This window comes from Lepidochelys kempii, chromosome 7, assembly GCF_965140285.1.
Source record: "Lepidochelys kempii isolate rLepKem1 chromosome 7, rLepKem1.hap1, whole genome shotgun sequence".
Taxonomy (NCBI): domain Eukaryota; kingdom Metazoa; phylum Chordata; order Testudines; family Cheloniidae; genus Lepidochelys; species Lepidochelys kempii.
In genome coordinates this window covers 40452260-40479924 of record NC_136386.1, presented here as the reverse complement: position 1 = coordinate 40479924, position 27665 = coordinate 40452260, and the positions used below count along the sequence as shown (strand labels likewise).

At 42.2% G+C, this 27665-nt stretch overlaps 1 protein-coding gene across 8 annotated transcripts in view; it reads left to right on the top strand.

Annotated features, from left to right (window-relative positions):
- ATP2B2 (ATPase plasma membrane Ca2+ transporting 2) overlaps positions 1-27665 on the top strand; it is a 422382-nt gene that overhangs the window by 196704 nt on the left and 198013 nt on the right. For all 8 annotated transcript variants that reach the window (XM_078853700.1, XM_073352327.2, XM_073352326.2 and 5 more), the window contains one exon: positions 1127-1324. In XM_078853700.1, coding sequence (XP_078709826.1) covers positions 1127-1324 — 198 coding nt within the window. The remainder of the gene's footprint in view (positions 1-1126; positions 1325-27665) is intronic.

Genomic DNA, 27665 nt, shown 5'->3' with positions numbered 1-27665 from the left:
ATGTTTCCAAGTGGGCTCTTTCCCTGTTATATTTGTTAGACTCTTGGTGGTGGCAGCAATAAAGTCCAGGGACAAAAGGTAAAATAGTTCGTACCTTGGGGAAGTTTTAACCTAAGCTGGTAAAAATAAGCTTTGGGGGTTTTTCATGCAGGTCCCCACGTCTGTACCCTAGAGTTCAGAGTGGAGAAGGAACCTTGATAGTCCAACATTCCTGTATGACAAGTTAAAAGGTACATAATTAAAGTCTAGGTAAAAGGCCACATATGAGGAAGGGAATTTGTAAACCTTCCTTTTGGGAAAAGCTAGGAGGAACACACTCCAACAGCAAGGTGATCAACTGAATTGGACAATCATTCAAACCCAAGCCAGAAACATATCCGCACAAATACGCACGCGTGAAACAGAAGCGTTTTTAAATTGGGTCTCCTGCAAACATATATTTCTGGTTGTTCTCCACTTTTCCATCTGTACTTCCTATACACACAACATCCAGTGGCACTGTGACTCTTCTTTCAGCCAAGAAGGGCTGGACACAGCTCACCCAAATGCTTAGTGCATGGCCAGAACTGTTACTGGAAATGTTGCAAGAAGGTTCCTCCAGAAGTTTTGCACACTGCTTCTCTCCTGTGGGCCTGTGCAGTGAGGACCTGAGCTCAGCACCAAGATTTGTACCCTTTGGCAGCTGTCCCAAAGCTGCCGTTAGATGTCCCAGCCTTGCCCATTATATTTGATGGCACTCTCTACAATCTACTTTTTAAAAAATTGTTCACTTTTCAAACCATTGTATATATTTAGATCTCGTAAAAGTAAACATACTACTTTGGGGTACTATATAATTAATAACTGACAGTAAGGGGTTTTATTTAAATAATGTGTCCTTAAAAGTTTCTGAAAACATGTTTTAGGCCTCTGCTCAGAATACAGGGACAAAAGAACTATTTTGCAAAACGCAAAAACTATTTTGCAAAAAGTTTAAAAGTGGCAAATCTGCTATCCTGTCTAATATGCCATAGGTGATGAAGCTTGCAAGTCTACTTTGAAAATACAGTTTATTTGAATACTAATATATTTGGGCATTTTTTTGTTTCCATGGCACTTGAATCAATTGTTTTTAATTTGTTCACAGGATTACCTGGCACTGCTGCAGATCTAGAAAAAAGAAAGCTTATTTTTGGGCAAAACTTTATACCTCCAAAGAAGCCAAAAACTTTCTTACAGCTAGTTTGGGAAGCGCTACAGGATGTGACTCTTATAATCTTGGAAATTGCAGCCATCATATCTCTGGGGCTCTCATTTTATCAGCCGCCTGGAGAAGGGAATGAAGGTAAAAACAGTTTATACTTATCTGTAAATTTCACTGGTGTTGAGTTAAATGTTTTTGTTTGTTTGTCTTCCTATGATACTAACATGAGATTTTTTTTTTAGGTCAGCGTTTTTGTTTTCTTCTAACTCCTAGGACTATTACTTAAAATCTGAGAGATAACATTTTTCTAAGGATACATGAACTTGCATTTTTCTTGCAGAGCTGTAAGAAGTTGCTGAATCCCAAGACATGCATTAAAATATTTAAAGAAATATCCTAACTTTCTTATAAAGCTTCTTTGAAAATGTCTTTTAAATTCTCTGTCATGGCCATTTGAGCTCAGCTTTAGTTTATGCATTTACTCATCTTGGAAGACCATTTACCAAATAATACAGAAGGAGCATGTAATCAGTTTATGTACCAGTTATGTCTTATCATCCAGCATAGATCCATAGGGGCAGATCCTCAGCTAGTGAATTGAGCTATGACAATTTACACTAGCTGAAGATCTGACCAATTAATCATTCACTCACTGACCTTCTCTAATGCTACTTTTTAAAAATCTTTTGGCCATTAAGCTCTCAATAAGCCTAATTCAAAGAGAAATGAGAGGGACTATGTCATGATCCCATGCTTTACCTACAGATCTTGTACTGCAGTGTCCTACTGTGGTATTGGTAGAAAGTTTTAAATTGTTTGTGTGTCTGGAGAATTCTCTCTAATTCTCATACATAAGAGAGTGGATCCCCTCCACATTTCCAAACTACCATGTCAGGCAAATGATCCACGGTTTTTTTGTTTTGTTTTGGGTTTTTTTCAGTTCTCTCATAGACCAGTGGAGCTACATGAGACATGCTTTGTAAAATTATGTGAATGACTTGGCAAATGTATGAAGAATGTCTTCCTCTAAATATAGTCTAGAAATGCTGTTTCATTCGTTTCACTGTCCTTTGGCTACATTCCTTAAAGACCTTTCTTTCTTTTCCATTCACATGCATATATACAGTGTACTATACACTATGTACATATTTTTATCATTTATTATTCCTTTATATATAACGAGATATCCTTGTTGCATACTAATGGTCTGCTCTTTCTGGAATCTTTGGCAGTTTTGCCAGTGACTTTAATGGGAGTGCAGTTTGAGTCCTAGGTGAGAAAGAAGTTAGATAAATTTCTTTCCCAACTGAAACAGATATTAAAGGGTTTTTTGCATTTTTAATACTATTGCTGTATAGTTTGACATTGTGATGTTGCTTGTATGAAGGATATATAAAACTAGGATTTGATCCTGCAAACCCTTTATTCGCATGAGCAGCCTTTACTTGCTTGAGTAAGGATTTGCAGACTAGGGCCCCATTTTTATTTGTAATTTATGAAGAAAAAAATCTTTGAAAATACACTTATGACTGATTTTTTTTTTGTTGTGTGCCATCAAGCTATGAATTTTGCTTTGATACTGTATTTAAAATGTTCAGGATTCCCATGGGAATCAGTCACATGTCTGAGACACAGAAGATATGCTGGAAAACTCAGCAACACAGCATGGGGAAATGGGTTCATGTTTTACCATAACAGTATTTGATTTAAGTGTTCTTTAACATGTTTGCCTTCCCTAGGTTGTTAGTAACATTTTGTTAGAAGGATCTGGCTACCGTGACAAAGTTCCTCTCTGCCTTAGTGGGTCCTGCGCTTATTGGTGGATTTGCTTGCCTCAGAGATTCACGGCAGCCCTCAGTTTGGCCACTTTTACTAGTGGCTCAAACCTGCTGGTCACTCAGCTAACCTCATCACTGGCCAGCATGGGAAAAAGAAAGGAGAACAATCCCCGCAGTTTCTGCTGATCCACCATGTGGGTCAGAGAACAGCCTAGAGACCTTCCCCTCTGGTGGAACCCACAGTCTAGGTCAACTCTTCCTGGTTCTGACCAGGAGTTAGGAGGATCTGGGGGGAACCCGGGCCCACCTTCTATTCCAGGTTCCAGCCCAGGGCCCTGTGGACTGCAGCTGTTCCAGGAGGCACTTTAGACAGCTGCAGACTTCCCCGTGGCCTCCTCCCAATATCATCTTTATCCTCACAACAGGATCTTCCTCCTGGCGTCTGATAATGCTTATTCTCCTCAGTTCTCCAGCAGTACGCCTTCTCACTCTCAGTTCCTAGCACCTCTTGCTCCCAGCTCCTCGCACGCATGCCACAAACTGAAGTGAGGTCTTTTTTAAACTCAGGTGCCCTGATTAGTCAGCCTGCCCTCACTGATTCTAGCAGCTTCTTAATTAACTCCAGGTGTCCTAATCAGCCTGCCTGCCTGAATTTGTTCCAACAAATTCCTTCTTGTTCTGGAACTGCCCCTGTTACCTTACCCAGGGAAAATGGACCTGCATAATCTGGGACTAATATATCTGCCTTCTATCACTCTCCTGTACCGGATCCCAATAGGATCACTCTCCTCTAGCCATCTGGCCTGACCTTGTGACATTACGTTTACATGGGGAAAATGTATCATGTTAGTAAAAGTGTATTAATCTGACCTTTAAAGTATGTTGTAAGGTTTCCCTTTTTCCTTCAGACATTTAAAAATGAGGGGAAATTTCTTTTCAGGGGGGATGTCTCAAATTACTGGACTTATATAAAGTCATATAAATAAACAACTAACATGTTAAACATGATTTTGCTCTTACTGTGGACAAGAGCAGCCATTTTTAAAAACATGTTAGCTGGAGATTTAAAGCATAATTTGTCTCTATATTAGGTGTTGAGTAAAAAGAACCTATGAGGTCTTTTAAAAAAATATTGTTATAACCTAGTTAAGGCCCCTTCATTTCCAGTTTTTATTTTTATTTTTTCCCCAAGGATTTTTATCTATGTTTATTTCAAAAACTAAAGAATGGATGAAAATCAATGCAAAAAATTAACTTCACAGTTTGCGGGGTAATATCAGGGTTATTATTGGGGAGCAGGAGGACAGAAGAAAAGCAATCAATAGAGAAAAGTAAGAGTTTATTGTTTATGAAACTGTTATTTCTCATCTCCATTACAAAAATAAAAAATAAAACTCCTTGTTAAAACAGTTATTTTCAGAAATGCAGTCATATGCAAGGATGGCTTGGTGTCACAGGAAAGAGATCAAGGAGCATAAGCAAGGAATAGTACTTCAACAGAACCCCCATCCACAAACCATCTGTCTTGTCACAGAGGTGGGCCACAGAGGCTGGGAGCCAGGAGAGATCAGATCCCAGTCACTGAGGTAGAGACCTGTCAGCAGCAGGGGGACCCTCCGCACTGCAACTCAGCTCCACTCCGCAGTGCCACTGGTGGATTGGAGTGACTGTTCCCGGCCCGGGCACAGGAAGGGATTCTGACTGGCAAGTGAGGCAGACGGGGGCTTCTCTCCAGGCAGTGACACGTTCCCAGGCCCAGCTATTCACAGGAGTGGGGATTTGTGGGGGTGCCCTGCATTCACAGGGAGGAGTGGAATGGGTTCCCAGCACTCACAGGGGAAGGGGGGCCCTGGGTCCGGATACTCATAGGGGAAGAGGGAGTAGAGAGAAGGGGTCCTTGGCATGCATGGGGATAAAATGGGGTGCCAAGCCCTTGGAGGGGGGAAGGGAAATGGGTCAGGCGGGGGTCTAAACTCATGGGTGCAGCCTCCTTATCCCTGTGGCCCATCGCTGCAGTAGTTGGTGGTCTTGGCAGGCTCCCTGATTATCTTGCTCCCCCACTGTGCAGCTGCAGCAGGCACCAACTGGCAGTTCTCCTCCTCTGCACAAGCACATGAAGGTAGCCAGGGGAGATGGGGAGACAGAGTGGGGAGACGGGTCTGGAGAGCTTGAGCAGGTATAAAATCCGGCTAGAAATGGCAAAAATCTGGTGTTTTCAAAATCTGGGAATTTTTAGGAAGGTTTTTGGTAAAAGCCAAAAACAAAGGGCCTTAACCACTCTATTGACAAATTAATGTGCTTGTTTCTTGAACTGAACCTTGGGTCATATCACACAAGGACATGCCAAGCTACGTGGTAAGATGAGTATGTTTGCAAAGTGGTGGTTCCTGCTGCACTAGCTGTCATGTGAAGATGATTAAATACCTGCGTCAGTTTTCTATGATACTTGTCAGTTACATTTGATTTGCCTAGGGACTATTGCTCGAACAACATGGAAAACATCATTGCGCCATTTTTCTTATTGTATGGAGCTTTTAGAAGTCCCCTTTACCTGTGTTCTGTCAATTGGCTGCCCTCATTTTCCTGAGATTCCCTGGGCAATGCTTTCCAAAGAGCAATAGGTGTAACAAGGATTTTATAATCAGTGACTAGGATAATGGATCAGACACCCCCAAGCAGAACAAGGATCCAAGTTTTACTCCTCTACTGAACCTTCCCAGTAACTTAATGTAGTAATTGAAATGGGCATTGTCTGAAAGCAACAGGAACTACAAAAGCTGTGAGAAACAGAGTTTCTGTCCAGTAGGAAATCCTATTTCAACATTCATTTTTGTTCTGAGCTGGGGCAAAAAAAGTGAAATATTTAAATTTTTCACAGGATGAAAGATTCCAAACCAACTTATTTATTTATTTTTGGAAATGGGAGTAGTAGTTTGGGTGCCTGATGCCTTCATTGTTCCTATGGACTGGGCTCCCTGGCCAGACTACATCTTCCATAATGAACCTGTAAGCATATGACTCCCATGATGCGCCACACTACTCAGTCAGTTTTGCATCATGGAAGTTGTAGACCAGCCAGGGATCACGGCCAATAGGAGGGAATGGAGGCATTAGACAGCTCCCAAAATGCACCATCACAGGAAAATACAGTTTTAATGTTGAATTGACACAAAACAAAATGTTCCGGGTCAGTTTAACAAACTAATATTTCAGTTTGGATCAAATTGATCCAAAACAATATACTTTTCTTTTTAATGGTCCTGATGAAAAATTGAAATTTTCTGCAGGAAAATGTTGATTTTTAATGGAAACTCCATTCTCAGTCAAAATATTTCCAACAGAAAACGCCCAACCAGCTCTCATGATTGTGCTGTAACTGACATTAATGCTCCTCGCCTCCCTTGTTGAATTTGTAATTGAACACGTTTCTATGTGTAAAGTTAAGGGTACCGTGGTAGTTTTTGAAAGGGTTTGTCATGTTATGATTCCCATGGAATTAAGGAACATGGGGAGTCTTATAGAGCAGCCATAAGTACAACTGTCTGCTCAAGGCAATAATTTGAAAACCAACAGGCTACCGATGGCCTTTTATTAGGGGTGAGTTAATGTTTTGGGCTGAAATTCAGGCAGGTCTGAAACTCCATCCAATTCTTCAACTGAACTGGAGTACAACATTTTGTATAGGTCCGAATCAGTTTGTGTAAGTGAAATCCTGTTCCTTCCAAGCTTTGACGCTAGGTCTGCAGGGGCATAACAGTTGTGGCAGACACTTGGCTGGGCTTCAGTGAGTATGAAATACAGTATAATACAGTGGAAGTACAATGGATACCGGGACTTCCCTGTACATGTTATAGGTATTGTGACAAAGCTCTGTCCTTGCCTCCGTGGGTCCCACGTTTCCTGGTGATTTCGCTAGTCTCAGAGGCTCACTGTGACCCTCCACATAACCCTTCTCTCTCTAGAGACAAGGGTCACAGTCTACTGAGCCATTTTCATCATAACCCAGTGAGGGAGATGAGGAGAAGTTATCCTTCCTTGCACAGTCTCTGTTGTCTCCCAGTCTCAGTGATTAATCAGGGGGCAAAGGTCGGGGAGGAGCCCGGGCCCACCATCTACTCCGGGCTCCAGCCCAGAGACCCTAATAGTATCAGCTATGGTAGCTGAGCTTTTAGAAAGATAACATGTACAATTCCGTGGGCTACTTCCCCCATAGCAGCCCTCACTTCCTCAAGCTCCACTTCACCCTTACCTCAGGGCCTCCTTCCTTGTGCCTGATATGGTGTGTACCTCTCAGTCTCTCCAACAGCACAACTTCCTCCCACAGCTCCTGACATGCACACCCACCTGACTAACTGGGAGGCTTTTAACTAGTTTCAGCCAGTCCCTAATTGGCTTCAGGTGTCCCAATCCACCTAGCCTTCTCCCTGCCTTCTGGAAAGTTCTTAATTGGCCCCAGGTGTCTTAATTGACCTGGAGCAGCTGCCATTTCACTTATCCTGGTACTAGGGATTTGTTTAGCCTGGAGCTAATATATCTATCTCCCACTACTTTTCCATAGCCATCTGGCCTTGCCCCGTCGCAGTACTAATATTAAGAGAAGGATTTTTAGAACAGTAGAAAATTAATGATGCATCATTCCTTCCAGACATTTCAGAGTTCTATTAGGGAAGTGTCTTTTCATGGCTGACATTTTGGTTTCCTTAATTCAGAAGTCAGTGGTTTTATTTTCTCCTTTGCAGGCCAGCTAGCTTATGGGAAAGGTCTTTGCTCTGAGTTTTCTGCCACAAGAGCACATTTCAGAGATTTGTGGGGTAGTAGATAGAGGAGAATAGAGGCATCAAGGGAAAAATCAGCAATGTCACATAGTCTGGTAAAAATCCAGGGACTAAATTGAGGTTTTTACTCACTTCTCTGCATTTTGTATGTGCAAGGAAATGAAGTTTGCACACTGCTCTGAGCAGTGTCTACAGTCACACTACATTTGGTCCAAATATATACCCACTTCTGGGGGCTTTAGTTATATTTGTGACTCAAACAAGCTTTCACATCAATCTTGTCTGATCTTGGGGTCCATGCACAATCATTTCTGTCCTAGTCCCCAGTTCGCTCTGCCTAAAGAGTCACTTCTACTTCCCTCATATCTAGGATGGAGTTAAAAAGGTGATCCTGCCATAAAGAATCAGCAATAAACAGCCAGCATTATCCGGCATGGCTTCAACACATGCTGACAATGTTCTGCCCCAGAGAAAGCTCTGGGAGGCTCATTTTCCCTACTACGCGGCATGCAGGGGACGTGTGCAGGCTGCTCTCTCCTTTGTTTGGAAGGAAATAGCCCTGTATCCTCCAGCTTCCTCCCCAATGGGGAGGAATCATGCTCTAGGCTTTACAGCGGGAGCCATACACTCCCATTCATTCCCCTAAATCCAGAGGCTTGATAATCCCTAGCTCTCAACCAGGGAGTGTGGGAGAGGAGGGGAACAGAAGGCTCCCCACTATGCACCTACACAAATGCCAGGGACAATCTGGCCATGTATTGTATAATTTTCCCTATCCTTGGCTACCCCCACTTTCCCCTTCCCCCAAAACCACACCAACAAACTTAATCTAACACCTGATGCTTTATGTGTTATGTATTTGCTTTAGTAGTTGCAGGTGGCAGGCCTTTGAAGTCTCTCACTTCTCCAGTACCAAATTCTTATTGATCTTTTTCTATAGTTAGTGCTAAGACTACAAACTTATATTATGTTTCCAAGAAGTAAACTCTCTGTGGACTCTGTTCTCTCTGATGGTTTGTCTGAGTTTTCATTTCTCAGATGAAATCAACTTATTCTTAAATTTTGTAAATGCTTGCTGGGGAAGCCTTGGACTCGATTCTCATGTAAGCTAACACATCATCTACCTTGAAGAAACAAATACTTGTAATTTAGGCAACATGTACATGTCAATACTATGTAGTCAGACATTGGAAAAAAAGCTCATTAAAACCAAATACTGTATTAGAATGCATGCAGTATCTGCCAACATGAATATATTATTATTAATTTTTATTACCTTAGCACCTTGGAGCCCTTGTCAACCAGGACCCCTTTATCAATAAAGACATCATATGTGACATCCTTAAACAAGTTAAATTAGGTCCCTGTGGATAAAGAGTTAATGAGAGTTGTTGAAGGGGAAAAAAAGTAAAGGCAGTAATTAATGAGCCATTTCTTTAGCCTGTGATTAAATAACATCAAATAAATAAAACAGCTGGGAATTCTGAGCATCCCCTAAGGAATTTCAGTTCATGTAGTTGGAATTGATGCACAAAGTGTTTAAGTGAATTAAGACTGAAATTACAGTAGTCAAATTTATAGAGCATTACCTTCTCTTCACCCAGGCAATCAGCATACAGGGTTTTCCCATAGTATATAGCATTTTAATTTTGCTAAAACGATTGCATAGCTCTCAAAACATGAGGAAACTTTAAATCACTTGAACTAAAGGAGGCTACTTATGCTTAAAATTAAACATGTGTTTAAGTGTTTGCTGGATTGAGATCAGAGTACTCAGAACCTTGTGGGATCAAACTCATATTCTAGGATTCGAGAATCAAAGTTTCAGAGACTGATGCAAATTACTTAGTGTTCTCCAGCCATTAAAACAAATTCCTGAAGTTTATTAATGTAAGAATAAAAAAGTAAGCACTGGAACTTACCAAGGGAGCTTGTCATATCCCCGTTGCTGGAGGTGACTAAGGACAGGTTAGACAAACATCTCTCAGGGATAGTCCAGGTATACTTAATCCTGCCTCGTGGGGGCATGGACTAAATGATCTTGGGGTCCCATTTCTATGATTCTGTAATGATTGGTCAGTGTATGAACGAATCAAATATGGAGGAACTAAGATTGGTACACTGAAGAAATTAACCTTCAAGTCTGTCTTTTATATAAAACTCTAATCTGTTCTTCTTTTAAATCTTCTATTTTTGAAAGTATTGACTGCCTAAAAATAACCATATTCTCTTTGTTTTATAAGGCCAGTATTAATGTTGTTCCAAAATACTACCTAAATCACAAACATATATTTATATCATACTCTTTGGTCGAACCCCACCAGTACCAGTGCCAACTTCAGGACCCATTTTACTGGTTCCACAGCATACAAATCCTCTATAGACTATGCAGATACTGAAGGAACTCTACATCTACATCAAATTAATGTGCAAGTTATAATTCTTTTTGCACAGTGAAAATCAATAGATGCTTCAAGTATCTTATCCACTAAATGGTGACAGCATAAAGTAAAATTAGAGGCCTTCCCATAATCTAAGGGTATGTCTACACTACGAAATTAGGTCGAATTTGTAGAAGTCGGTTTTGTAGAAAGCGTTTTTATACAGTTGATTGTGTGTGTCCCCACACAAATGCTCTAAGTACATGTAGTCGGTGGAGTGCGTCCACAGTACTGAGGCAGCCGTCGACTTCCAGAGCGTTGCACTGTGGGTAGATATCCCACAGTTCCCACAGTCCCCGCCACCCATTTGAATTCTGGGTGGAAATCCCAGTGTCCGATGGGGCTAAAACATTGTCACGGGTGGTTCTGGGTACATATTGTCAGGCCCCCCTTCCCTCCCTCCTTCTGTGAAAGCAAGGGCAGACAATTGTTTTGTGCCTTTTTTCTTGAGTTACCTGTGCAGACGCCATACCACAGCAAGCATGGAACCCGCTCAGCTAACCGTCACCATATGTCTCCTGGGTGCTGGCAGACGCGGTATTGCATTGCTACATAGCAGCAGTTTATTGCCTTTTGGCAGCAGACAGTGCAGTATGGCTGGTAGCCGTCGTCGTCGTATTCCTGGGTGCTCTTTTAACCGACCTCGATGAGGTCAGGGGAGCCTGGGCAAACATGGGAGTGACTCAGCCAGGTCATTACCCTTTTAAGTTTCGTCTCATGGCAATTCATTCCTACCGGCAGTGCACTGTCTTTTAATCTGCAGCCAGCAGAAGACGATGGCCAGCAGTCATACTGCACCGTCTTCTGCCGAGCACCCAGGAGACGATGATGGCTAGCGGTCGTACTGCACAGTCTGCTGCCGGCAAGATGTGTAAAGAGATATGAAGTGGCTCAAAACAAGAAATAGAACAGATTTGTTTTGTATTCATTTTCTCCTCCCTCCCTCCATGAAATCAACGGCCTGCTAAACCCAGTTTTGAGTTCTGTCCTTGAGGTTTTGAGATCTATCCTTGAGGGAGCCATTCTGTTTCTCGCAAAGCCATCCCCTTTGTTGATTTTAATTCCCTGTAAGCCATGTTGTCAGTCGCCCCTCCCTCCGTCAGAGCAACGGCAGACAATCGTTCCGTGCCTTTTTTCTGTGCAGACGCCATACCACGGCAAGTATGAAGCCCGCTCGGATCACTTTGGCAATTAGGAGCACATTAAACACCACACGCATTATCCAGCAGTATATGCAGCACCAGAACCTGGCAAAGCGAAACTGGGTGAGTAGTCGATGTCAGCGCGGTGACGAGAATGATGAGGACATGGACACAGACTTCTCTCAAAGCACGGGCCCTGGCAATGTGGGCATCATGGTGCTAATGGGGCAGGTTCATGCCTTGGAATGTCAATTCTGGGCCCGGGAAACAGGCACAAACTGGTGGGACTGCATAGTGTTGCAGGTCTGGGATGATTCCCAGTGGCTGTGAAACTTTCGCATGCATAGGGGCACTTTCATGGAACTTTGTGACTTGCTTTCCCCTGCCCTGAGGCGCAATAATACCAAGATGAGAGCAGCCCTCACAGTTGAGAAGCGAGTGGCAATAGCCCTGTGGAAGCTTGCAACGCCAGACAGCTACCGGTCAGTCGGAAATCAATTTGGAGTGGGCAAATCTATTGTGGGGGCTGCTGTGATGCAAGTAGCCAACACAATCAAAGATCTGCTGATATCAAGGGTAATGACCCTGGGAAATGTGCAGGTCATAGTGGATGGCTTTGCTGCAATGGGATTCCCTAAGTGTGGTGGGGCCATAGACGGAACCCATATCCCTATCTTGGCACCGGAGCACCAAGCCGGCAAGTACATAAACTGCAAGGGGTACTTTTCAATAGTGCTGCAAGCACTGGTGGATCACAAGGGACATTTCGCCAACATCAACGTGGGATGGCCGGGAAAGGTACATGACGCTTGCATCTTCAGGAACTCTGGTCTGTTTCAAAAGCTGCAGGAAGGGACTTTATTCCCAGACCAGAAAATAACTGTTGGGGATGTTGAAATGCCTATATGTATCCTTGGGGACCCAGCCTACCCCTTAATGCCATGGCTCATGAAGCCGTACACAGGCAGCCTGGAGAGTAGTCAGGAGCTGTTCAACTACAGGCTGAGCAAGTGCAGAATGGTGGTAGAATGTGCATTTGGACGTTTAATGGCGCGCTGGCGCAGTTTACTGACTCGCTTAGACCTCAGCGAAACCAATATTCCCACTGTTATTACTGCTTGCTGTGCGCTCCACAATCTCTATGAGAGTAAGGGGGAGACGTTTATGGCGGGGTGGGAGGTTGAGGCAAATCGCCTGGCTGCTGGTTACGCACAGCCAGACACCAGGGTGGTTAGAAGAGCACAGGAGGGCGCAGTGCGCATCAGAGAAGCTTTGAAAACCAGTTTCATGACTGGACAGGCTATGGTGTGAAAATTCTGTTTGTTTCTCCTTGATGAAATCCCCCGCCCCTTGGTTCAGTCTACTTCCCTGTAAGCTAACCACCCTCCCCTCCTCCCTTTGATCACCGCTTGCAGAGGCAATAAAGTCCTTGTTGCTTCACATTCATGCATTCTTTATTAATTCATCACACAAATAGGGGGGATAACTACCAGGTGGTGGAGGAGGGAAGGACAATGCCACACAGCACTTTAAAAGTTTAAAACTTTAAACCTTATTGAATGCTAGCCTTGTGTTGCTTGGGCAATCCTCTGGGGTGGAGTGGCTGGAGGCCCCCCCCACCGTGTTCTTGGGTGTCTGGGTGTGGAGGCTATGGAACTTGGGGAGGAGGGCAGTCGGTTACACAGGGGCTGTTGTGGCGGTCTGTGCTCCAGCTGCCTTTCCTGCAGCTCAGCCATATGCTGGAGCATATTAGTTTGATCCTCCAGCAGCCTCAGCATTGAATCCTGCCTCCTCTCATCACGCTGCCGCCACCTTTCAGCTTCAGCCCTCTCTTCAGCCCGCCACCTCTCCTCCCGGTCATTTTGTGCTTTCCTGCACTCTGACATTGTCTGCCTCCACGCATTTGTCTGTGCTCTGTCAGTGTGGGAGGACAGCGTGAGCTCAGAGAACATTTCATCATGAGTGTGGTTTTTTCACCTTCTAATCTTTGCTAGCCTTTGGGAAGGAGAAGATCCTGTGATCCTTGAAACACATGCAGCTGGTGGAGGAAAAAAAAGGGACAGTGCTAGTCTCTCCCCTCTCCCCATGGCTAACAGCGGGGACATTTCTGTTCAGCCCAGGCAAACAGCCCAGCAGGAACGGGCACCTCTGAATGTCCCCTTAAGAAAAGCACCCTATTTCAACCAGGTGACCATGAATGATCTCATTCTCCTGAGGATAACACAGAGAGATAAAAAACGGATGTTGTTTGAATGCCAGCAAACATACACTGCAATGCTTTGTTCTACAATGATTCCTGAGTATGTGCTACTGACCTGGAGTGGTAAAGTGTCTTACCATGGTGGACGGAATAAGGCTTCCCTCCCAAGAAACCTTTTGCAAAGGCTTTGGGAGTACATCCAGGAGAGCCACGAATGCAAGGGCAAATTAATCCTTTTACATGCTTGCTTTTGAACCATGTATAGTATTTTAAAAGGTACACTCACCAGAGGTCCCTTCTCCGCCTGGCGGGTCCAGGAGGCAGCCTTGGGTGGGTTCCGGGGGGTACTGGCTCCGGGTCCAGGGTGAGAAACAGTTCTTGGCTGTCGGGAAAACTGGTTTCTCTGCTTGCTTGCTATGAGCTATCTACAACCTGATCATCATCATCTTCCTCGTCTCCAAAACCTGCTTCCATGTTGCCTCCATCTCCATTGAAGGAGTCAAACAACACAGCTGGGGTAGTGGTGGCTGAACCCCCTAAAATGGCATGCAGCTCGTCATAGAAGTGGCATGTTTTGGGCTCTGACCTGGAGCAGCCATTTGCCTCTCTGGTTTTCTGGTAGGCTTGTCTCAGCTCCTTAAGTTTCACTCGGCACTGCTTGGGGTCCCTGTTATGGCCTTTGTCCTTCATGCCCTGGGAGAGTTTGACAAGTGTTTTGGCATTTTGAAAAGTGAAACGGAGTTCTGATAGCACGGATTCCTCTCCCCATACAGCGATCAGATCCCGTACCTCCCGTTCAGTCCATGCTGGAGCTCTTTTGCGATTCTGGGACTCCATCATGGTCACGTCTGCTGATGAGCTCTGCATGGTCACCTGCAGCTGGCCACGCTGGCCAAACAGGAAATTGAAATTCAAGTTTGCGGGCCTTTTCCTGTCTACCTGGCCAGTGCATCTGAGTTGAGAGTGCTGTCCAGAGAGGTCACAATGGAGCACTATGGGATAGTTCCCAGAGGCCAATACCATCTAATTGTGTCCACAGTACCCCAAATTCTACCCAGCAAGGCCGATTTCAGCACTAATCCCCTTGTCGGGGGTGGAGTAAGGAAATCGATTTTAAAAGTCCTTTAAGTCGAAAAAGTCTGCCGGGTGTATCACCAGTGTGTCCGATGGCCACTGATGCGCACTCACAGCATACAACAGTGGTATCAGTTGATCCCATAACATGCCCGTCTGTGTGTCCCAACTGAGTAATGCTTTGCCACCGAATCCCAGCTGGGAGCCCTTGGGCAATCTGGATGCATGCCTATGCACCCAAAACACAATACTGTGCCCACAGATCCACACCCTTGTGTGTATAGCCGGCTGTCCCGTATCTGAAATGAGAACACAACTGATTAATGTTGATTTTCCACCTGTGGTCTTACATACGTTTGGTATGCATTAGACTACCAACACCCAATTGCCTGAATAGCATCTGCTTCCATACCTATCTGCGCTGCTGCCATAGTTGCCCCTATTCTGAATGAATGGGAACCAAATTCATGGGATGGCAGCCCCAACATTGTTAGCCCCTGTCTAAACATGGTAATGAATTGATATGCCCTGAGGAGACTCCTGTCTGTGTGTACAAAAAGGGGGCCGTCTCCCTTCCACCTTATTGCCATGTAGGCCCTCAACACCCGAACGGGGCAGACCCCAGGCTTGCCACCTTCCCATAGGGTAACAAATGCACCCTGGCCAACTTCATCAGTCTTTGACCTTCACAAGTGTAATATCACAGCATGCTTGTGCCAGTTTATGTCACGAAATTCCAAAGCACTTCCCATAGAATCCCTGATGGACCCAGGAACTAACTTACTGGTCCTGAAACCACAAAAAAAAAAAAAGCTATCAAGAATGCTGCCCTGAAGAGGGACACCTCCTGTGCATATGACACTGAGGATGTGAAGGAGCTCCCTGAGTGTGGAAACCCTGATGGGATGACGGGAATCCTCCCTGGGTCCACCTCTATATGACCATCCCACCAAAAACGTTCGAACAAAGAAACCCCCACAAGGATCTGGGTAGCCATTTAGCCTACTGACAAACGTAATGGCCGAAAGGCTATTTGAAATTGTGGAGGATGCCAGTTGACGGGTTGTCAATGACAGCATGTACCGCAGCACCTGTTCCTCTGTAATGGGCCACATTGCTGACTGGCCTTCCTGCTCCTGAGCGGGATGTCCTGCATGTGTGTGACCTGTTCCACTTTGTACAGCCTGTAGTGCTGTGGAAACAACCTCATATGCAATACATTTAATTAATCATATTAGCTCCATGCTAACTGGCCCCCATCAGACGCTGCTAGCTCAGTTGGGTGAGCGAGAGCTACACCTGGAGCCCTCACTTTCCCAAGCCTGATAGGCAATCTGTAGGTTGACTTTGATACTCTGGTGCATTACCCCAGGCTTCCCCAGCCACTTGCCCCTGCTGTATGGACTGTGCCCCTGGCTTGCCCTGGGCCCACCGTATGTGTGATGTTATTGTTTTCTGGGTTTCTGTGGTAGTGAAACTAACTTGTGGTGGCGGGGCGATTCAAATTCCCCCCCCCTCCTGTTGTATTCTGGCTACACCAGGGAAAAACTGCAAAATGATTCCGTAAACATCCATGTACACTGCAACTGCTATGAGAGGGACCCACTGCCCCCCTCCTTCTCCTTCTTCTATCCATTCCCCCTCAAATGAACTCTACCTCCCTTTGTGAATCTGTTCTTCTATTGCTACCCTGTTCCACTGGTGCCAGAGGAAAAGGAGAATTAAGCCTTCCCTTTTGTGAAACCATTTCTTTCCCCTTTTTGGGTCCCCCTGGAGCCATGCTGAGCCTGCTTACCAGCTGCTGCACTTTCTGCCTCCTTGATTGACACAAGGAATGGCTTGTAACCGAATGGCTTGTTAGTTTGGGTTTCTCTGTCTTTTCCCCTCTTTCTTTCTCTTCTGGCCCTCTGTGGGGACCCCACTTGGTCTGAGATAATCTACTAGGGCCTTGTGTCCCCTGCCACAGCAAGGTTTCCTCCCCCTTAACTGTCTGGACTGCCTTTTGGGGCTGAATTGAGCTGCCCAGAGCCCTCTCCTACCTGCCAGATGAGCATGGGAGGTTTCTTCCCCCCCTCCCCGCTGTATGGGCTATATGTGAAATTGTACCTCTACCTGACACTGTCTGGCTTTATGTGGGAGTGGATTGAGCACTATTTATGAAATAGTCAAATAATAATAATAATAGTGAAAAAATTGGAAAGCGTCCAGTAGAGGGCAACAAAAATGATTAGGGGACCGGAACACATGACTTATGAGGAGAGGCTGAGGGAACTGGGATTGTTTAGTCTGAGGAAGAGAAGAATGAGGGGGGATTTGATAGCTGCTTTCAACTACCTGAAAGGGGGTTCCAAAGAGGATGGATTTAGACTGTTCTCAGTGGTAGCTGATGACAGAACAAGGAGTAATGGTCTCAAGTTGCAGTGGAGGAGGTTTAGGTTGGATATTAGGAAAAACTTTTTCACTAGGAGGGTGGTGAAGCACTGGAATGCGTTACCTAGGGAGGTGGTGGAATCTCCTTCCTTTGAAGTTTTTAAGGTCAGGCTTGACAAAGCCCCGGCTGGGATGATTTAGTTGGGGATCGGTCCTGCTCTGAGCAGGGGGTTGGACTAGATGACCTCCTGAGGTCCCTTCCAACCCTGATATTCTATGATTCTATACTGCGTCCCTCTCACTGCTACCTTCCAGTTGTGGCAGGGAATTGTTTTTGTTGTTGTTGTTGGTTTTTTTTTTTAAACAGGACTCCGAGCTGAACACATGGGGGTTTCTATGGAGCAGGGAACCAGTGCCTGCTCCCCCCTGCCACTGTGTCCCAACTCCTCCCTGTTTCTATGGCCTGAAATGGGGAAGGGACTGCTGCCCCCCCTCCAGCCCTCACTGATCGTCTAGACTGCTTCCACATGGTGCGGGGAACCTTTGCCCGCTCCCCTGTGCCACAGTGTCCAATTCCTGCCTGTTTTTTATGTCCTGAAATGGGGAAGGGGTTGCCCCCCGCTCACAGTCTGACTCCATGTAGTCCTGCAGCAAGCCATGTGCGGAGCCTCTGCTTGCTGCCTAGTCTGCTCCGAGTCCCTCAGTTTAGCTTCCCTCCTCCATAGGCTGGGACTGGGTGAAGCAGGATATGGTTCTTAGTGACAGCAACCCAATATTTCGTTAAATACAAAAAAAAAATCACTTCAAGGATTTGCTTAAGAATGTAGTTTGCTTTTCAGATCCTGCCTTAACTTCTAGTTGATTGCAGTGTTGTCAGATTTTTCAATTTGAAATGTTTTTGCCACTAAGTTGTTTCAAAAATAGGTGCTATGTTGTATGGTATTACTTATGAATTTCAAATACGCAATGCAGAAAACAAAGCCTCCATACACAGATCATTCATATATATTAGTGTTTCCAGATCAGCTAACACCACATGCCTAAAATAAGACAGGTATTTTTTGTTTGAGAGTGACAGAACTCTGAAGACGAGACTTTGTCACTTCTTCTATGGAGAAACCAATGGGGGAGAGGGGGGAAGACCTTTGAGACAAAATGTCTAAAACTAAAAGAGTGTACATACATGTTTAAAATTAGGCATCCTATTAGGCCCTTGAGAAAAGAATGCAACAACATTCAACTTCCAATCCATATGGGTACACTTGAGATTTTAAAAAAAGGATTATCCAGTGAAAGGAGGACAGGAGTCCTCCTAGGGAATCCTTAGAAAGAGGAGAAATGCATATACATGTGCATGTTTTATTGTTTCATTCCACTGCAATTAGATTTAATGTGATAAAAAGGGAAAATGCTAGATATTGACCTACTGGCCCCTTGGAATACACCATTCATTCTATTTCAGTAAGCATCCATCTGTTCTTCATTTTAAAAAAAAATGAATATGATTGTGTTGAGACCACAATTGTACATTACAAACTCAGTCTTTTTTTTCGGCAATGATTCGAATTAACTCTGGTTTCAGCCTGATTTGCATTCCGGTCCAAGAGATTAAAGTATAATTTACTAATCTTTTACTAACACAGTTTTTCACCTATTATAACTTTATAGCAAAGAGTGGGATTTTAAAAAGTAATTAACTGTGCAGTTCAAGAGCTGATTTTGTAACTGAGTGATAACTCTTCCCCATCTTTCTCAACACATTCCTATTTGGATGCCTGTAATAAATTAGTGACAGTGCAGTGATGCTGAAGAAGTGGAAGAAGGGAAAATCCTAAGAAGTGGGAATGGAAACTCAACAAGGAGGCATCCCAAGGGGGTTAATTGAAAAATGCACAGCCCAAGTTGGGGGTAGAGAGCCTCGAAAGTCCCTTAGCAGGGAAAGGGGAGGAGGGAAGAGATAGGAAAGAGATAGATAGGGAGACTAGAGGCAGGGGACCTCAGGGCTAAGAAAGGGAGAACGAAAAAAGGAGCAGACTGAGGCAAGAAGGACCAAAGGACATGTCAGGAAGATAGGAAAAGGACCACAGAAAAGTGGAAAATAAGAAAGTTGTCAGACCCAGAGTAGTAAAATGGGAGAAGCACCCCAGCATGGACATGGAGTGGGAGAGGTTTATGAAAGATCTCCAAATATGGTAGAGGGAGAGAGATTCAAGATGGGTAAAAGAGAAGGGGACAATGAAGGTTGGAGCTAAGTGAGGGAGATGATAACAATAGGATGGAGAGAGGCAATAAAGCAGAAAAGGAAAGGAAAATTAAACTGGCAGAAAAGTGAAGAGATAAATATACACAAGCTAGATGGCAAGTTAAGTTTTTCTTAGAATTAGGTGCCTAAACCATTATGAACACTACATGTACATTTTTAAAAATAATCTAGACCTTCTTCAGTATGAAAGTGCTGTGAAGGGGCACTGGGATGGAAAGGAGATTTGCATTTCTAGTTATAAAACGAATGGAAAAATATGGTGTTTTGTTTCTGGATTGGGTTGTGTTTCTGGATTGGGTGCTTGTTTAGTGTTTCTAGCTTTTTGATTATTTTATATGCACAAAGTTTCCATGTGCATCTGATGGGAGATGCACAGGAACATTTGCTGGGTTTTGGTGCTCATCTATTGATATTATAAAATAATCTAGCTTGCCCCATGCAGGCTGCCCTACTGGAGAATTCCAGACAAATACCAGATGGACATGTAGTTTATTGGGCACAAAATGTTTGTTGTGAAATGTTTTAAAATATTCTAAAATGCATGAAATTGCAGCTGATATTTCAAAATATGTCTGGGAGGACCTCATCTCTTTCGTGTCTTTCTATAGCCTCCCTGGTCCCCTTCCCTCTTGGCCCTGGCTTGCTATGGACCAGTCTTATGTTTTGAAGGCTTATGCATAGAGATGGTCAGGACTTTTTGATTAAACGTTTTTTTGTCAGAGAATGCAGATTTGTCATAACTGAAACTGTTTTCAGAGAAGGGTTGATTTTGACAAATTTCTTGTTTAAAAAAAAAATTGGGGAGAAAAAAGTCCAAGTGGAAAAAGTTCCATTTTTAGGGCCAAAGTGACTCTTCATTTAAACATTTAAGTTGTTAATTTAAAAATGTCAAAAATAAGTTGAAATAAAAATGAAACATTTAGAGTGATCTGATCCAAATTTTTGTGACTTTTTTTGTTTACAATTTTTGTGTGTGTGTGTGTGCAAATTTCAACTTTTTGCCTTGTTTCTGGATGAGGAAAATTTTCATAATCTCAAATTTTCTTGAGGGACAGAAAAACATTTCCCATCCACCTCTACCTGTGAATGGAGAAAAAAACAAATTCAAAGAAAAGTGCTATAGCTGGCAGCTATCAATTACATAGCTAATACAGTGAGTAAATACCTGTCTATAAGCAGCCTGTCTGTCTGCAACATTAACACAAGTGTTCGAATGGAAGGATATTGGTGAATTCTAAGAACTGTAATTTGCTTTTTGTTATATTGAAGCTGCATTCCAAGTCCTCCTGCATTTGTGACTCTCAAGGACTTGAAACAAGAAGCAAATGTTTGTATCTTTGTTTTTATCCTGGAGAAAACTTCTAGGCCAAATTTATCCCCAGTAGAATTCCACTGAAATTACTGACACCAGTGATTAATTTAGTCTGTTGCCATTATTTTCTAAAGGTGATAAGGAGACTTCAATCTAAGGAACTGACTCCAGTACATGTAGTCTAGCAACACCTCATGGTGAAGAGCTTTGGAGGTGCTAGATATAATGAAATCAAAACAAAACAGGAGCCCAGTTTAAACTCCTAGCTTCCTGGTCACTATTTGATTTGCTGCAGCTGCAATGGCTTAATTATTCTGGTTTGCAATATATTGAAAACTATCTTAACCAGTAAATACTTGGTCAGTTGAATATTTTTTAGCATCTGTGGGCAGCCAAAGAAACATGTTCTATTAAAATTAGTGACATATGATAAAACAATTGTTTGAGAAATCAGTCAGCAAATCACAAATGCTGTGCTTTGATTATTTGTAATAGCTCTGTTGAAATGAACGTCAATTCCGCCTGTGGAGGGTGAGGAAATTACCTTTTACAGAATTGTTTTGCACCACTTTGGTAGTTTCTCTTTTATATACAACTTCCCTGTAAAATAATCTTGGTTAGAACATCTTGTTTTAAAGTGAAACATTAAAAAAAGTAATATATTTGGAAACAAGCACATTTTATGTGTTGAAAAAAGCCACAGAGTGATACAACAACATGGGCATCTATTACAGAGACAATTAATGTCACCCTGTAAACCCTGTGCATCCGATGAAGTGATGTGTTCGTGTGCATCTGATGAAGTGAGCTGTAGCTCACGAAAGCTCATGCTCAAATAAATTGGTTAGTCTCTAAGGTGCCACAAGTACTCCTTTTCTTTTCACTTCAAATGAAGGAGTGCATCCCTAGTTCCAGCACTTATGGGGATAGTGGTGGAAATATGGCTACAATACAACTCAAAATCATAAAACCTTTCCTATCTAATAAATTAGGTTTGTCCCCCAAAGTTTTGTTTATTGTAGAGCTGGCAGGTTTCACAAGAACCAGGATCCAAATTTTCATGAATCCCTTCCACTCCACAAGGGGTTCACACAGTGAATAGATACATAGCGCTTTTCCTCCTCCTGTGTTACACTGAAACAAAGTGAACCCATCTAGTTGTAATACTCCTTTTTATCTTTAAGTAGTTTCCATTGTCTCTGATGGGTTTCCGTTGAGAATCTTGATGCTGAGCAAGGCTGAACAAATGAGTCTTACATTGCATGACCTGTTAAATGACACAGGATGACAACCTTCTCCTGCCTCAATAAGCCATTACCAAGACACATTACCCCGGTGACTAATTTCTACTCCAAATCTATAAAGCATACTTTAAATGTAAATACATGGTTCCTTAGCTATTACCTGTACATGCCTCTCACTCTTTATGGATAAATATCCTGTAAGACACATGTTTGGTGAAATGAATTTGTCAGGTCTGGGGTGAGAATTGTTTGTAAAGAATAGGGGACCCTTTTTCAAGGGCCTCTGTCACAATTTCCATGAGCCTCTGTGCTTCCTGGTTCTCACTGGGACGAAGAGAGGAAGTGATCCTGTGATATTGGTCTTCAGGTATTTACCACCTTGCTGTAAATAGGAAGTACTGGAAAACTCACAAAAGATGCTGGTGAAATTCTGACCCTACTGAAGTCAATGGCAAAACTCCCATTAACTTCAGTGGGGCTAGGATTTCACATGCTGTTCTTCTGTGATCTGCAGTTTGGTGTTGCAGACTTAAGAGATTCCAGTAAGTATCCAAAATCTTTTCCAAGCCAAACTTTTTAAACATGTTGACATTCACACATCACGGAGCTAGATTTATGTTTTTAGGAGCAGCAGAGGGTTACCTATTCTGTCAAGAATTGCATACATTATACATACCGTGCTCTGAACTTTGATCTCTCCCTCCTTTGTAGGAAGTGCTCCGGGGCTTAGTGCCTAAGATAACTTTGGCACCTTAAAAACTAACAGATTTATTTGGGCATAAGCTTTCGTGGGTAAAAAACCACTTCTTCAGGCATTTGAAGAAGTGTTGTTTTTTTTTACCCACGAAAGCTTATGCCCAAATAAATCTGTTAGTTTTTAAGGTGCCACCAGACTCCTTGTTGTTTTTGTGGATACAGACTAACACAGTTACCCCCTGATACTTAAGATAACTTTGTTACTCCTCTTGAAGGAGAATACAGAGATGATTTTAATCAGTGACTCTGCAAACCCCTGCGGCTTGTTTAATTTCAAGTGAGCATTCTGATAAAGGCAACATTTTCATTTAACATCCATGCATGATCATAGAATCATAGGACTGGAAGGGACCTGGAGAGGTCATCTAGTCCAGTCACCTGTGCTCTTGGCAGGACTAAGTATTATCTAGACCATCCCTGCCAGGTGTTTGTCTAACCTGCTCTTAAAAATCTCCAATGATGCAGATTCCACAACCTCCCTAGGCAATTTATTCCAGTGCTTAACCACCCTGACAGGAATTTTTTCCTAATGTCCAACCTAAACCTCCCTTGTTGCAATTTAAATGCATTGCTTCTTGTCCTATCCTCAGAAGTTAAAGAGAACAATTTTTCTTCCTTCTCCTTGTAACAGCCTTTTATATACTTGAAAACTGTTATCATGTCCCCTCTCAGTCTTCTCTTTTCCATACTAGACAAACACAATTATTTTCAATCTTCCCTCATAGGTCATGTTTTCTAGCTCTTCAATCATATTTGTTGGTCTTCTCTGGACTTTCTCCAATTTGTCCACATCTTTCTTGAAATGTGGCGCTCAGAGCTGGACACAATACTGCAGTTGATGCTTAATCAGTGCAGAGTACAGCAGAAGAATTACTTCTCATGTCTTGCTTACAGTACTCCTGCTAATTCATCCCAGAATTATGTATGGTGGTTTTTGTTTGTTTGTTTGTTTGTTTTGCGACAGTGTTACACTGTTGACTCATATTTAGCTTGTGGTCTACTGTGACCCCCCAGATCCTTTTTCATAGAATTCCTTCCTAGGCAGTCATTTCCCATTTTGTATGTGTGCAACTGATTGTTCCTTCCTAAATGGAGTATTTTACATTTGTACTTATTGAATTTCATCCTATTTACTTCAAACCATTTCCAGATCATTTTGAATTATAATCCTATCCTCCAAAGCACTTGCAACCCCTCCCAGCTTGGTATCGTCTGCAAACTTTATAAGTGTACTCTCTATGCCATTATCTAAATCACTGATGAAGATATTGAACAGAACTGGACCCAGAACTGATCCCTGTGGGACCCCCACTCATTATGCCCTTCCAACATGACTGTGAACCAGTAATAACTACTCTCTGGAATGGTTTTCCAACCAGTTATGCACCTACTTTATAGTAAATGCATCTAGGTTACATTTCCCTAGTTTGTTTATGAGAAGGTCATGCGAGACAGTATCAAAAGCTTTATTAAAGTCAAGATACACCACGTCTACCGCTTCCCCCCCATCCACAAGGCTTGTTACCCTGCCAAGGAAAGCTATCAGTTTGGTTTGATACAATTTGGTCTTGTCAAATCCATGCTTGCCAAGGAAAGCTATCAGTTTGGTTTGATACAATTTGGTCTTGTCAAATCCATGCTGACTGTTAGTTATCACCTTATTATCTTCTATATATTTGCAAATTGATTGCTTAATTATTTGCTCCATTATCTCTCTAGGTACAAAAATTAAGCTGACTGGTCTGTAATTCCCCAGGTTGTCCTTATTTCCCTTTTTATAGACAGGTACTATATTTGCCCTTTTCCAGTTTTCTGGAATCTCTCCTGTCTTCCATGACTTTTCAAAGATAATCGCTAATGCCTCAGATATCTCCTCAGTCATTAGGCCTTGATAAAGTTTTTTCTCTAATGCCACCTGAAGACAGATCCAGGAGCACTATGAAGGGCATAGTATAAAGTCTCAGATTCTTTTGATAAGAAAAATATCTCTCTCATTGCTGAAGTCAAGTTTACTGACTATGGGTAGTAGGACAATAAGATTTCCTGAACCAAATCCAGTCTTAACATGCTTTTTAGGGCAGGTAATATCTTTTTGTTCTATGTTTGTACACTGCCTTGCAGAAGTAGGTCCTGTAACATGACTGGCACTCCCAGGTGCTATGGTAATAGAAATAATAATAATAATAAGTAATAATGGATAAATGTTAATAATGATTTTTTTACTTTTAATATCTGTCACTCTTGTTGTAACTATTCTATGCAGTCTCTCTTGCTGTTGGTCATTTTTCAGCTTGCTTTCTGAATGCACAAATTAAGTTCTCGCAATTATCTGTAGAAATTTTGGTCTGTCAGAGTGACAGGAAATTGAAAGTAGTTTTTCTATTATTATAAAATGTTTAATTTTGGTAAATTTATCAGTTAGTATTTAGATAGGTAATTTTGGATGTGTTTATGAAAATAAAACCTCAGCTTTTCCTTTTTTAAAATAGTACATGTTGCTGAGCTAAAAACATTTTTATTTGAGTATAAATTAATAAAAAGTCAGACTGTCTCTTGCACTAAAAGGGAATTCTGATCCTCAGAAGAATATTGTTTTGCATTTACTACTCTTTCCTTTTATGTAAAGTACAATTTAAAAATAGCCTCTAACGCATCCACTCATGTGATTTTTAGCTATTATGAGCTCATGCATGCTGTTCTCCTTGGCAAAAATCCTATTGTAGAAATGAATTAATAAGCATTTTCCCTGAATAAGGATTGTGAATTCAGCTCTTAAGTTTTGGAATAGTTGCTTTTCTTAGCTGGCCTCTGTTTAGTTGCTTTTGATGTTATCCCTTTTTCATATGTTAAATTCAGTTTATTTGGGGTCAGTGGCCACTAGGTTTCTTACTGTGTTTTGCACATGGTGGTATCATGTCTGATAGGGAAGTATCCACAAGTTTTGCAGTTTGGTTCAGATATTTAGACTTAATTGGGATAGAAATTTCATTGTGACTAACAACTGCCTTTCTCTTGAGGTTTCCAGTACTTCCTGGCTTCTTCCAGTTTGGAAATAACATGCCAAGGTGCTGAGTATCCACAATACTCATTTAATTCAATGGGCATTCTACATATCTCTGGATTTGACTCTCTGAGAATAGCTGTTCTCACAGCATTTTGGTATTTTGATTTCTGGTCCTTTCTGGAATGAAGTGCAGAAGAATTGAAGTGGTTTTATAGAAAGGTACATTGCTATTTTTTTTTAATCTTGAAAAGAAAATATGCTGAAATAATTTGTCCCAATCATTCAGCAAATATAAAATGATCTCCCCTTTTACTTTTTCTATTTTTTTTAAATTATCCACCATGTGTTACAAAAAGCCCACAAGCGCTTAACTTTACTGCATATTTCCCCCCAAAAAGGCCTAGCTAATTGAGGTCCCTGAGAGCACAGAGTCTTGTTGTGATCATCCATCTCATTTCACTGAGCAGACGTTTATTCAGACCTTCCCCATGATCATGCATTTACTATGCTCGCCCTTAAAAACTTGCCAATTGTCCTCAAAAAACTAAATAACCTTACCAATTGCAGTATTCCCTAGGTATGCTTTAGAACAAGTATAGAGCTGTATACAGAACACTGAAAATGCAGCATTGAATTTGTCTATTTAGGAAAAGTCGGCAAATTTCTAAGGTTGACAACTTTTAATACAGACACTGACTTTACAATATCCTTAGATTTCTTCATTTGTATTTTATTCATAATATCTTGTTTGCACTAGCATCATGATGACCATTTCCAGTTCTGTTGCTTATTGTATATGTTCAGGTATAAAAGGCATCCCCTCTGTTTCTATTTTTTCATTCATAGGCAACTGATATACATATATATTAGCATTCCAGTTATGTGAGTCATACCCCTGGAGGTCTCTGAGATCATACTTTCTGACAGTATAATTAATTTAATATGATACATATAACATAATGTATCATTCTGTTCAGCTGTTTTATGGTCCAGAAATTTGCCAGCATAGCCATGTTGGTTAGGAATGTGAAGAAAATCAAACCCATAACTGATGTAGCTATGCAGGCAAAAGCCCTAATGTAGACATTCGGGCTGGCCAGAAAACAAGAATTCAGTTTAATGAAAAACTTCAGGTTTTTGATGTAAGAACATAGGAATGGCCATAATGGGTAAGACCAACAATGGTCCATCTAGCTCAGTATCTTGTCTTCTGACAGTAGCCAGTGCTAGATGTTTCAAAGGGAATGAACAGAACAGGGCAATTATTGAGTGATCCATCCCCTGTCATCCAGTCCCAGCTTCTAGCAGAGGTTTAAGGACTCCCAGGTCATGGTGTTGCATCCCTGCCCATATTGAGTAATAGCCATTGATTTACCTATCCTCCAGTAACTTATCTAATTATTTTTGAACCCAGTTATACTTTTGGCATTAACAACATCGTTTAGCAATGAGTTGCTCAGGTAAACTGTGTTGTGTGATGAACTACTTCCTTGTGTTTGTTTTAAATGTGCTGCCTGTTAATTTCATTGGGTGACCTCTGACTCTTGTGTTATGTGAAGGGGATAAATAACACAACCCTATTCACTTTTTCCACGCCATTCATGACGTTATAGACCTCTCTCTTATACCCCCTTTGTTGTGTCTCTTCTAAACTGAACAGTCTATCTTTTAATCTCTCCTTATATGGAAACTGTTTCATAACCCGAATAATTTTTTTTGCTCTTTTCTGTACCTCTTCCATTTCTGATTTTTTTTTGTTTTGTTTTGTTGAGCAACTAGAACTGCATGCAGTATTCATTCTAGGTGTGGCTGTACCATGGATTTATATAGTGGCATTAGGATATTTTCTGTCTTTTTATCTATCCCTTCCTCAGTAGTTCCTGACCACTGCACACTGAACAGATGTTTTCAGAGACTGTCTTTGCTGACTCCAAGAGTACTTTCTAATTTAGACTCCATCATTTTGTATATATAGTTGGGATTATGTTTTCCAATGTGCATTACTTTGCTCTTATCAACACTGGATTTCATCTGCCATTTTGTTAGCCGGTCACCCAGTTTTTCGAGATCCCTTTGCAACTCTTTGCAGTCAGCTTTGGACTTAATTATTTATTTATTTAAAT